General features: G+C 47.3%; 1 protein-coding gene and 1 pseudogene across 1 annotated transcript; both read right to left on the reverse strand.

Annotated features, from left to right (window-relative positions):
• Nucleotides 1-832: 832 nt before the first annotated feature.
• LOC134244156 (uncharacterized) lies at nucleotides 833-1,849 on the reverse strand (annotated as a pseudogene).
• A 2,524-nt stretch (nucleotides 1,850-4,373) lies between these two features.
• LOC134244157 (3'-5' ssDNA/RNA exonuclease TatD-like) lies at nucleotides 4,374-5,990 on the reverse strand. Its single transcript, XM_062726425.1, has one exon. It carries the CDS (start codon nucleotides 5,614-5,616, stop codon nucleotides 4,894-4,896), a length of 723 nt encoding a protein of 240 aa, XP_062582409.1. The 5' UTR covers nucleotides 5,617-5,990; the 3' UTR covers nucleotides 4,374-4,893.
• Nucleotides 5,991-12,698: the final 6,708 nt, after the last annotated feature.

Raw genomic sequence — 12,698 nt, forward strand, 5'->3', positions numbered from 1 at the left:
AATTGCATACTAAGACAATTAAATGAGTATAAAACAAACACATTAGTTACATCAGAGCATCAGTGTCCATTTAAATGTGATTTACATTATTTAGTCAGTGAAATCGAATGCCATGGCCATTTTAAGCAGGAAAAACACCCACCCCTGACATTATGAAATTGTGCAAATCTTTCTTCAAAGTTTCAACAAATATCTTATTGCCTTGCTCTGACAAGTGCACCCCATCCTCTTTAAGCAAAGTGTGACCAACTGAAGTGAACTCTGGGTAACGAATATATCCCCCTTGATGTGCCAGAAGTTTCGTTGCAACAAAGCTATTAACTCGAACCCTTGCTTTATTAAGAGCCCTGTTGTCCGTAGCATTACGCCAAATCAATCTAGGTAATATCTGAGACCAAATAATTTTAGTGTTCGGTAACAGAACCGTAATTGAATCTAAGGAATCATTTATGCTGTAACGCAAAGCACATGATGGAATTTGACCTATGTCGTTGCCCCCACAATGTAGAACCAGATATTGTGGGGGATCTTCATACCTTATCATTAATTTGATTTTAGGGAGGAGATGTCGCCATCTCATGCCTCCTTTTCCCTGCCACCAGATATTAGCCTTCAATGTGGATAACCCAAGGTTGGACCCCCCATTTTGTCTAGCATAACCAAAAGCATGCCATATTATTGACGATCCAACAATCCATATTCTTACTTCCTCTGAAATATATGTAAACAAAATTGAATATATATTTAAAATAACATTTTCCAGACTGGTATTAGAAAACCTATCAAGCTATTAGGTTTGAGGTGCTAGAAAGTAATACAACCAATTGAATCTTTAGCCATTTATCAAATTTGAGGTTGGTATTCTTATATATCTCTTGTAAGCTTTCGATCCCCAACGACCCAACTCTTGAATTTGATCATCTGACATGCCGTTAATAGAAGCTGTTGTGGCACCACCTATCCTAAAGGAATGTGACTTGTACTTATTATTGTCTACCCCAATGCATGACAAAGACTTTTTCAAAATGGCATTGAATTGATAGCGTGTTAATGGTGACTTATCGAAGTGACAGAAAAAGGGGCCTTTAGTCACGGGACGTTGAACTGAATATTGTTTTAGTAGCTTGACTGGACATATCTTTCCCTCAACTGCAGGTAGAACCAAAACAACCCCTTTTCCAAACTGGTCAGTTTTAGAATGAGACAAATGAATTTTAACATCTGAATTGTCCCGGGAGAATTGGATGCTTGTGGCATTCAAGGCATGAGAACTACTACTTTACTTACTATCTAAGACCAACTCCCCAACCCTAAATAGGCCAAAAAATGAGCATGAAAAAACTGCTGAAAACAATGTAGTTTCATAGGATGATCTACAAACAATTGGGAGTACATTCAATATTTTCCCCAACAAATCTGGTGTAATTGGCAATCTAGCATCTACTGAAGTTTGCAGTCTTGACATGCCTACCACCATCTTTTTGATAACAAAGTTTTGGGTGGGGTCTCGGTTACCATTAAGTTTACATTTAAAGCTTATACCTGACAGATATGTCCTTACAGTAGCAGAAGACAGACCCTTTAATGAACAACTAGCTACGAATTCTATAATCTGTTTTTCATCAGGAGGCCAAATCAGATGTAACCCACAAGATAACCTGAAACGATCAAATTCAACTAAACCTGTCTGATAAGCAAGTCTTGTATTTGCTGAAATGGAACTCTGAACTAATCTGTCAAATTCAGTCTGGAGATGATGGTTTGAAAGGACTCTGGAATTGATGTTGGCTCCAAGTCCGCTAGGGGTGCAAGTGACCGAAAACGCTGAAACTGACAACGAGACAGAGCATCAGCAACCTTATTATGAACACCTAAAATATGACAAGCCTTAAACTGTATATTGTTTAACATGGAATGAAGTACCAGGGGACGAATTAAGCACATAACGCGCTTAGACCTAGAAGATTTTTTTTTTCAAAATTGTTACTAATGCCTAGTTAACATGGAAAACTATTTTTCTGCTGAATAACTGACTTCCCCAAGCATGAAATGCCAAAACAATTGGAACAAGTTCAAGAAATGTGATGTCCCTGATTACTTCAGTACCAGCCCACTCACTTGGCCACTTAAAAAACAACCAATGATTCTTAAAGAAAGCACCACAACCTAATTCTGAATTCCCTGCACTGTCAGTAAATAATTCGAGTTGATCATCATCTACCCAGTCAATTTGTGGAAAGTAACAGCAGCCATTGAACAAATCTAAAAATGTAAGCCACACACCCAAGTCCTCCTTAACTGCCAAAGAAACCCTGATAAAGTGATGTGGTTTACAGACCCCTTGCATGATGTCATAAATACGCCTAGTGAAAGCCCGTCCTGACGGAATGGCACGCAAACAAAAATTCAACAAACCTGCAAGAGCCTGAAATTCCTTTAGAGTAGCCTTCTTTCTTGACATAAAACTCTTGATCAAATCCTTTAAACTATTTAACTTATCAACTGGGATTCTTATCATCATTTCAACTGAATCTAACTCAAAACCCAAAAAGGTCAGGGAAGTTGAAGGCCACACTGTTTTATCATCAGCTAAGGTGACACCTAACTGCTCGCAGAGCTCCACAAACAATGACATAAGTTCATTACATGCATTGCTACCTGCCCTACCAGCAAACAAAAAGTCATCTAAGTAATGCACTACAGATTTCTGACGCTTCAATATCCATTCCAAACCTGATGAAAATTTCTCAAAAAGACTACAAGACACTGAACATCCCATAGGCAGGCATTTGTCAAAGAAAAACATATCATTTATTTTAAAACCTAAAAGCTCAAAATCTGACGGGTGAACAGGAAGCAACCTAAATGCAGACTTTAGGTCCATTTTACCCATCAAGGCCCCCTTACCCAAAGAACTTAGTAACCAAACAGCATCATCTAATGAGGAATAATTCACTGAGGAGAAAGATGGATCAATAAATGAGTTAACACTTGAGTTTTCAGGATAAGATAGATGATGTATCAACCTAAATGAGCCATCCTTTTTCGGTACTAAACCTACAGGTGAAAACCTTAGATTGGGAAAGGGTCTTGAATGGAATGGGCCTGCAACTCTTCCAGCATTAATTTCTTTAAATACTTTTTCCAGAATTCCAATCTCATTATCTCTAGCTGACTTTAAATTAGAACAATTAGTAGCTACCCTTGGACCATTGTAAATAAGTTTAAAACCTTCAGAAAAACCCTTTAACAAAATTTCTGAACTCTTCCTATCATAATCAGAGTTTTGTAAATAAGCTTCAAGAACTTCCACTTTAATTGGGGAAAAACCTAGGCCCTCTAAATTGTGGTACACCGGGGAATCGTGCTCTAGGCTGGGGTGGTCTTGATGAAGGTCCCTGGCTCCTGTATTGTAATGGGTATATTTGACCTGAAAAATCTCTAGAAGCATATTGATTTTAAGCAGACGGGCCTGTACACATCACTGATGGATGAGGGCCGCTACAGCTCAAACATTTATGTAAATAATGGCAATGCTGTTTTACACAAACCCCATGATTGTTATAGTCATAGCATTTAAGAATACGCCCCCCTACTGAAGGTTTTTGCACAGGACCGGTAAACGATGGTACCATGTACATTAGCCAAAGCTCCTGATCAACTATTCCCCATGAAGCACTTGGATTTTTAGCAATTCTCATTCGAAATTGCTCATCATAAAATTTCCACCCTATACCAGTGCATCTACTAGCCCCTAGACGAACAGTGTGGATGTACTTAAGCAAGCCAAAAATTTTTGTAGGGTGTACTGTGGCATATATTGATGAAAAAATCAAAAATGCATCAGTCCACTGCTGAACATTTGTAATTCTAACTGTAGCCCGTTTCGGTTCAATCACTACTTGACCATTAGAGACCGTTAGTGTTTGCTTACCATCCATCGGGACCGGATTGGATAGAAGCTGACCTAAATCAATGTATTCACCCTTAACAATTTTTTGTTTGATCGATTCTGTAACATTTGCCCCCAAACTACCGTATATGCTATCGATCTCATTACCTGTTGTATCTAAATTGACCTCTGGCTCAGGTTCCTTGCTGGAACTAATGTCCTGACAAGCTGGCCATGCTTGAAGTAGTAATAATATCTGTACAGGGCGTGTTTTCCTCTATTGGGGTCACCGATCCCCTTTTTCTTTTGGGTCCACTTGTAGTCGATGCTGGCACTGGGTTGGCAGCGGATTTCCGCTTCGCGGGCTTGGCAGCCGGTTTACCTCTAGGCATTTTCTGAAACTACCGACTTTAGAGTAATAAAGTGATTCCCAAGACAAAATACTTTAGGTAAAATATTATGTATATTGATCAATAAAACGACAACAAATGCCTTACACAAATCTCTGCTGGTGAAGATGGTGGCCTGCGCCTCGTGGTGCAAATTCCGGAAGAGGGAGAATAATTACACAGGCTCCCAAGCCCGACCTCAAATGTAAAAATATAACACCCCCCTCAAATACACTACATTAAACCCCCCCCCCCCATTTTGTGGAGGAATGACCCAATTCCGACAAGGCGCAGGCCATTTACAATATCATTTAGGAACAATTTTACATAATAGACAAGGAAGGTTACCACCTAAAAATGTACAATACCAGTTAATTGCAAGATGTGTATATAAAAAGTCTTTTAAACATCAAATTGTCTAAAAACACAAATGAAAAGATCCTCGGCTGTGTTCCCGACAGTCAGATCAGCATCATTGCAGGCTCCTCCGGACTTCCTGCCCCTGGCGCTCTGCTCTCCCGGACTATCTGGCTCCGGCGCCCTAATATTGTATGGGTCCTCCCTGGACTCCCCAAAGCGTATCTGATTCTTGTCACAGGATACCCCGCTCACTCAAGGGAGCGGAGAATGACGTAACTGTTGACCGAACAGGATGCTGAAATTCCTCACAACCTGCTCGGCCAACACACCAACTTCCACCTGACGGACCTCCGCCACCCGTCGGTAGATTACCCCGATTTGACCAGGGGTCATCTCACCCTGATCAACACCGAGGTGGGGGCTGTCCGTCTCAATTAACAGTCGGTCAGTGGGGATCTGCCTTACTCCCGGGAGTTGCCCCCAGGTGAAGTGCTGGATCAGCCCACTGACCCCAAAAAATACAACACGCCCCGTGGCCAACCATTCGTCCACCTGGGAAACTCCCCCAGTGAACGAATGGAGGTATAACGGGACCCACAAGGGAGTGCGTACTTGATCCAGCAGGTGCTGGCAGTCAAGGAGCGGCTCCTGGCCCATCGGGTCAGAAGGTGCTCCCCTAAGGTGGAGTAGCAAAGGGGTGAGGGGAGTCGCCAAGCGGCAGAATTCACCCAACACCCACCTCTGGTGACCCCAGTTTGACCCCCTAAAGTAATCGAGGCCCACTTCCCCGATTACCCAACCATTCCCCACACACCGGTCTACCAGCGACCGAATACTACTAGCAGTTACCCCTGCCACCTGGGTTGGGTGAAAACCAACAGCCGTCACCCACCCTGGCTCTGGGGAAGTATCGGTGGGTGGAGTCGGGCCATCTACATAGACTGCACACTCCCCCAATGACCTGTACAGGGACATCAGAAACGCCTGGCAGGTGTGCAATCTCTTCTTTGAGGGCCGTCAATGCCAACCTCACTGACATCCGTGTTGGGTGCCAGTGAGCGTCAATGACCTTCACGGTCACTGGTTCTGGCTGGGTCTGGTACCCAGTCCCGGGAGCTGGGCGGACCTCACACTCGGACTCCCAGTCTTCCCTTGGGATCGGGTAGACCTGCTGTGCCCCTCTAAAAAATGGATGATCACTCCTCACCCTCTGCACAGACTGTGCAGCAGGAGCTCGGCGATAGGGCCTATCCTGCCACGGTCGCCGAAACTGCTGCCGCACCTCCGGGGTAACCCTATTCAGCAGATCCGCAATTACACGAGGATGAGCCAACATCCCCACATGTACAATGAGGCCCTGCTGCACCCTCTCCAAATCCAGTGGGGTCAGGGGGACCACCCCCAAATACTCCGCCAGTTCATTGGCCAGTTCATGCCATCTGGCCCCAAAACTCCATGACACCGGTTTAAAGCCTCTTTGGACTACGGCTCTAAGCTCATCTAATGCCCGCTCATCATCCCTGTCCTCCTGGGGCAGATGGAGCGAGCGGGCAATGTTCCTTAAGAACTGAACCATCCTGACGGGTTCTTCTATCCCCACCGGGCAATGAACATCAAGAACATGCCGGGCCACCGGCCCGGCACCAGTGAAGGTGGTGGGACAATCTTTCACAAAACAGTGCCTGATGCCCCGCCGCCTGGGAGGTTGGCGGGGAAGTGGGCAACAGGCTGCTCGTCTGCCTTGTCAGCCCCAGGCTGGTCCCCAGACTCCTCGGTCCCCTCCGACCAACTCTCTGCAAACAGCTGCAGCTCATCCTCCATAATCTTTCTTTTTCACTCCTGAAACATATAAAAAAAACAAATTAAATGACATGTTAACCCCGCTTCTACAGCGGGGTGCTTATGGTGCTACCTAATCCCCCTGTAAAATCACCCCCCGCCCAGAGACCCACTCAGCTTAGCCCTACACCCCTACCAACTTGCAATCAGGGCAGTGATAACTTGCCATCTGTTTTATTGTTGCTTCTGTTTCTCCCACGCAGCCTGGGTGAAACCAGTCTTTGCAAGTATCACACTGTACCATGAAACCGCGAGGGTTTTTGGTCTTACAGACGCAGTACTGGTACCGCTTGGATTTTGCCCGATACCGTTTTTGCCCCTGGTCCGCCGAAGCCTGGGGTCTAATTGACGAGCTTGGTTGCCCCTGACTTGTTCCAGACCTACTTCGGGTCCTCAAATAAGGCGCATCCCCACTTGTGTCTGCCTTACTTTGCTTCGGTTTTTCCGAGGGTTTGGGGTTCTGGGTCAAAGGTTGATTACGAGTACGAGTTTAATCGGTTATCGACTCCTGCTCCTCACGTGCCTTGTAATCTTAAATCCATTTCGGGATCTGGCGAGCATTACAAGCCTTGAGTTTGTCATGGTGCATGACAATAACATCCCGACGAGTGCGGATTGAGTAGATTGTGTCCAATTTGACTTCCAATACCACTCCAGGACCCAGCCAAACAGACTCGACCTTCTTTCCAGCATTCCGCCTCCAGTACACCAGATCCCCAACCTTGTATTTCCTCTCACGGAGGTGAAGGTCATAATCCCTTTTCATGGTCTTTTGGGCTGTTCGCAATTTTTCTCGTGCTACTTCATGAGATAATCTGAGCGACTCTTCGAGCCCAGCCACATATTTGTCAACAACCCCCTCCCCCCCATTTTGTAAAGGCTCCCCTGGGGGAGGTTTAAACATGAGACTGACTGGACTGTTAACTTCTCGTCCAAGCATGAGATGATTAGGGGTATGCCCAGTTTGACGGTTAACTGCCGAGCGCATTGCCCCGGCTAACAGGCCCAAGTGAGCGTCCCAGGCCTTTGGATCATTGTCAACATAACATCTGACTGCATCCATTAGGGTGCGGTTATACCGCTCCACTTGGTCATTACCCGATGGTCTATAAGGCGTGGTCCGCGATTTATGCATCTCAAGTAGATCACAGACCCTTCTGAATAGCTCGCTTTCAAAGTTACGGCCCTGGTCAGTGAAAATTTCAAAGGGGTAACCAAAACGCACAAAGAATTCGTTTATCGCCGCCCTGGCAGTCACTTCTGCGGTCTGGCATGGTAAAGGAACGCATTCCACCCACTTAGTGAAACTGTCCAACATCATGAGTATGTACTCATTCCCCAAATTGGTGCGAGGGAATGGCCCCAGGAAGTCTAAATGCACCTTCTCCATTGGACTCCCAGCCTGGTAACTTTTGAGTCCAGCTCGCGAAGGCAAAGAGCCACGCTTGTTTCGACAGCAGGTGTCACACGTAAGCACATACGTTTTTATTTCTGAACCCATTCTCCACCAGTAAAAGTTCTCTCTGGTCCTTGCCTTCGTGCGTTGCACCCCTTGGTGCCCTGAACTTGGGATGTCATGCACTATGGACAAAACGTCCTTCCGCAAACTCCTAGGGACTAAAAGTCGATCTGGGTCAGATGTATCCACTCTCCATATCACACCGTCATTGTCCAGTTTAAATCGGTCCCTTTCTAAATAGTAGCATTTTTCCTCAGGCCCTGACAAGACTAACTCGCTTTCTGTTGGTTTTGACCCGGATTTTAGAAATTCCATGAGATAACGTAAAGCAGGGTCCTCGCTCTGTTCTGCTTCTATCTCCTCCGAGCTGTAGGATGCCAAGGATATACCTGTCGCGCCCCCAGACAACTGCTGCACTGTGGGGTTCTGAATGGGCCCCTCAACCCAACACTGCGGGGCTGATGGAGCGTCCCTGGCAATAGTCATACATATTCGCGGTAGCCGAATATCTTCAGGATTAACATCTGGGGTAAAGCACTCAAGCGGCCCATCTACAATGAATCGTTGCACCACTGGAGCTAGAGAGCCAACCTCCATGTTGGTCGCTGACATAGAGTTATCAGGGCTTTTGCTCTCAGAAAACAACGAAGTTAGTGGTACCACATCATCTATCTCCTCGAAGAAATCATACCATCGCTCTTGGGCACGCCGACAGTACCGGCACCCCCCACAAGGCAGGTCTTCGAGACGAACCGACCTTCCTAAGACTTTGCAGGGCTGAACTACTTCCCTCAAAAGTGCGTCAGCATTAGTGTGTTTCTTGCCCGCGCGATGGACAATGTTCATATCATATTGGCTTAGCTCCTCTAGCCACCTTGCTATTTGGCCCTCCGGATGGCGAAAGTTAACTAGCCAGGTCAGGCTATGATGATCCGTTCGCACTATAAACTGCCGCCCCAGAAGATAATGGCGGAATTGCCTTGTGAATTTTACAACCGCCAAGAGTTCTTTGCGCGTAGTGCAATATCGACGTTGCTCAGCAGAGAGCACAGCACTTGCGTAACCTATTGTTCGCTCACATCCATCCTGAATCTGACTTAACTCTCCCCCTACCGCGAGGTCCGAAGCGTCGGTGTCGAGGATGAATTGCCCACTACTTGTGGGGATCGCCAGAACAGGCGGACTGGTAAGGCGTGCAACCAGCTCCCTAAAAGCCTGTTTCTGCTCTATGTCCCATCGAAAAGAAGCCTTGCCAGTTACCGCATACAGAGGGGCTGCGATTTCGGAGAAATGGGGAATAAAATTCCTATGATAATTCGCGAAGCCTAGAAACCTCTCAACTGATTTAGTGTTCGCTGGCACTGGCCAATCACGAACGGCTTCAATATACTGGTCGCCCATTTCTACCCCATCCGAGCTAATTGACCGTCCCAAGAATTCGAATTTCTGCCTAAAAAACTCGCATTTTTTCGGTTTGAACTTTAACCCATACTGACGGAATCTAGAAAACACCTGACGCATGTTATCCAAATGTGCCCGTGGTGAGGCTCCCAGGATGAGAATGTCATCCAGGAAGGCCAGAGCAATCTTCCAATTCAACCTCTGCAAGACAAGGTTGATTGCTCTGGCAAAAGTCGCGGGGGCATTACATAATCCAAACCCCATACGAGTAAATTCAAACAGTCCGTGCTTGGTTATAAAGGCCGTCTTCTTACGGTCCTCGGGAGCGATCTTAATCTGCCAATAAGCGGCATTGGCATCGAGCTTCGAGAACCACTGATTACCCTCTAGTGTGTCAAGACACTCTTCGATGAGGGGTAGCGGGTAAGTATCCTTAACGGTAACTTTATTTAGAGCTCGGTAGTCAACGCACCACCGTACACTGCCATCTTTTTTTCTAACTAAAACGGGGGCGGCAGCCCAGTCTGAATTTGAAGGCTGTATTACCCCCGCTGCCAACATCTTATCTAGGTGCCCCTTTTCTTCCCCCTGGAAAACGGCAGGTGTGCGTCGCATCCTCTGCTTAACAGGTCGAGCGGTTCCAGTTTCAATCCGGTACTCTAAGGCATCGAAGTTCCCCAAATCTAAGTCACTTGTGGCGAAGACATCGGCATACCCATTGATCAATTTTAATGCCTCCTCCCGCACCTCCGGTGGGGCATGAGTGAGGACATCTTCCAACAGGGTCTGAATATGCGACTGGGACTTTACCTGGCCTTCTGAACCCACCTGTCGCACAGTTGTGGGTGGCTGCCCCACCTCATGTGCAGGTGAAGCTGTGGCCAGCGATTCTCCTGCGCGAAAAATATGACTTCACGGAGTCATGTTTATGAGACATAATTTTCCCTTATCCCCCGTCTCGTTGAATGTGCGGGATGCAACTACACCGACCGGGAAGTTATTTGTCGGTTCTAAGATGAACTCAGGTAGCTCCTTCTCTATCTTGCAATCGATAATCCCCACCGACAAAGGAGGTAAACGTACTCGCCGGACTGCGACAGCCTGAACTGAGTTTGTGTTTGCCTTATGCATAGCTTGAATAGTCATGCTGCCCCCTACCCTTAGTTCACCAGCTCCACAATGCAACTGTACTTCATTTTCCTGCATAAAGTCGATGCCAATGAGCATATCGTCCTGTAGGGGTGCCATATACACCGGATGCTTAAGACGTGTGTCCCCTATCTCAATGTTCAGAGAACCCAAAAGGCCTACTGACATGACGGCCCCGCCTCCAGCAAGGTTAACGTCAATGTTAGAAAGGATTTTTGGAGGCGGAGACATTTGTTCATACATCCTTTGCGATATAAGGGTTATTTCGGCCGCCGTGTCAACAACTGCGCTTACTTCAAGGCCATTCACTACTATGGGTACTCGCCACGCACTTTCTCTGCACGCTAACCCACCAGACCTCACAGAGGGTATAACTCTTGTCGCTGCCCCCACAGTTGGGGATTTTGAGAAACGCACTTGTTTGCCCTCAGACCCCTTGTCTTGGTGCGAATTTGAAGGAGCTGACGACACGGGTCGGGGTCGATTTGGACACTCACGGCGAAAGTGCCCTACTTCATGACACGCAAAACACTGGCCAGACTCCTGCGGACGCCGACGTGGGCTGGGAGAAGAACTTCCCCGTCGACTCTGATTGGCCCCTTGACTTCGCCCAGACCTTCCCTGCGAACTCTGCTCGGACCTAGGTGATCTTTCTTGGTCGCGACCTTCATACGTAGCTCTACGGGGGGATGGAGATCTTGATGGCTCCCCACCGGATGACTGGCTCTCGCCATACACGGAGCGCACCCCTTTCCGTCGGTGAGCCAAGGCTTGGCGGCTGAGTTGGTATGTCTTAATTCGGCGTACGGCCTCATCGATATTGACAGGGGGACTGTCAATCAGCCTTCTGCCTGCGCGCGCGTCCAGGCAGTCCATCGCAAACCGCAGCACAGCTTGCTCTTGGAGCACTTGTCCCGGGACTCTCGCCCCTAGAGCACGCTGGGCGGTTTCCATGACCCGGTCACCCCACTGCTGTAGGCTCTCATCAGTTAAACTCCACTTGCGACGCAGCCTGCAACGTACCCTTGCTAAACCGTTGCTCAAATCGAGAGGCTATTTCATTAAAAGTCATATGCTCACCCCTCGAGGAGAGCAAATGGAAATATCTTAGTGCTGGTCCCTCTACTGAGACACTGAGTGCCAATAAGCTATCATCGTCATCCCATCCATAATACCGAGCCAAAGTTCTGAATTTGGCATAGAACAGACCCCACTCAAGGCTACCAGTGTATTTAAGACTCTTGGCCTCGGCGGGGATATTACGACTCGACCTTGAGGAATTACTGCGAGATGACCATGTGGGCGTCGTCCCCGAAAACCTTTCAGAAGTCCCGAGGGAAGAACTTTCCCTAACTGATGGGGGCGCTAATGGGACCTCACTACCAAACCCCCCAAGCCCAGTTGCTGGACTGGAAAAATTGACAACTGGTATAGGCCCACTACTCGAGTGGCCTCCACGATACCCCTGTCCCGGGATGAGTGAACATGAGTGGCTTTGGGTCCCAGGGGACTCCATACAGGCAGGTACGTATGCCCCCCGATGGATATGTCCACCATAGCCCATGGAGTTTGATGCATGTTGACTCCACTATGCACCTCTGAGGGATTCCTAACCCCATTCCCCTGACTCCACTGACTGGGAAAAACTACTCCTGGGGTATCCAAATACTCACTCAATGCATGAACATTAGTGCGACCCACTTTAGTTCCCTGTTCTGGCTCGGACTGACCCCCCTGTAAGAAAGCTACATTACTATTAGTGGGAGTGACTTGAGTGTTGCTTGGAATACTAGTCACAAATGTGTGAACTTCTGATCCTGAACCCCCTGTTAGACTACTCATAGGGATTGTTTTGGATCCGCTCCCCATATTGTTAGGGCTCTCCTCCCTGGAACTGGATCCCTGGGAGTAGCTGCCCTCTGTTGACCCTGATTTCCCCACAAATATCTGGGTAAGTTGGCTTAATTGGGTCTGAACCTCTTTCAACCAGGTCGCAACCTGATCATTACTTGGTACAGACCCCAAGCCTGGGTGCGGTTCACCCCCCGTGGCCCCCCTCTCAGGTGTTGGATTAATACTTGGTCTATCCGTCTTCCCCGGGGTGAGGGACATATCTACCTCCCCCATTACAGTGCTGTCCTCGCTACATCTGACACCTGGCGTACTAAACACTGGCGGTCTAAAGGGGGTTATCAGACCGAATAACTGA

This window comes from Saccostrea cucullata, unplaced genomic scaffold (genome assembly GCF_032062105.1).
Source record: "Saccostrea cucullata isolate Sc308-1 unplaced genomic scaffold, CSIRO_AGI_Scuc_v1 ctg512, whole genome shotgun sequence".
NCBI lineage: Eukaryota > Metazoa > Mollusca > Bivalvia > Ostreida > Ostreidae > Saccostrea > Saccostrea cuccullata.

Excerpts from the sequence above, each read along its gene's own strand:
- LOC134244157 (XM_062726425.1), bottom strand. The coding sequence starts at position 5,616 with ATGTCCCTGTACAGGTCATTGGGGGAGTGTGCAGTCTATGTAGATGGC.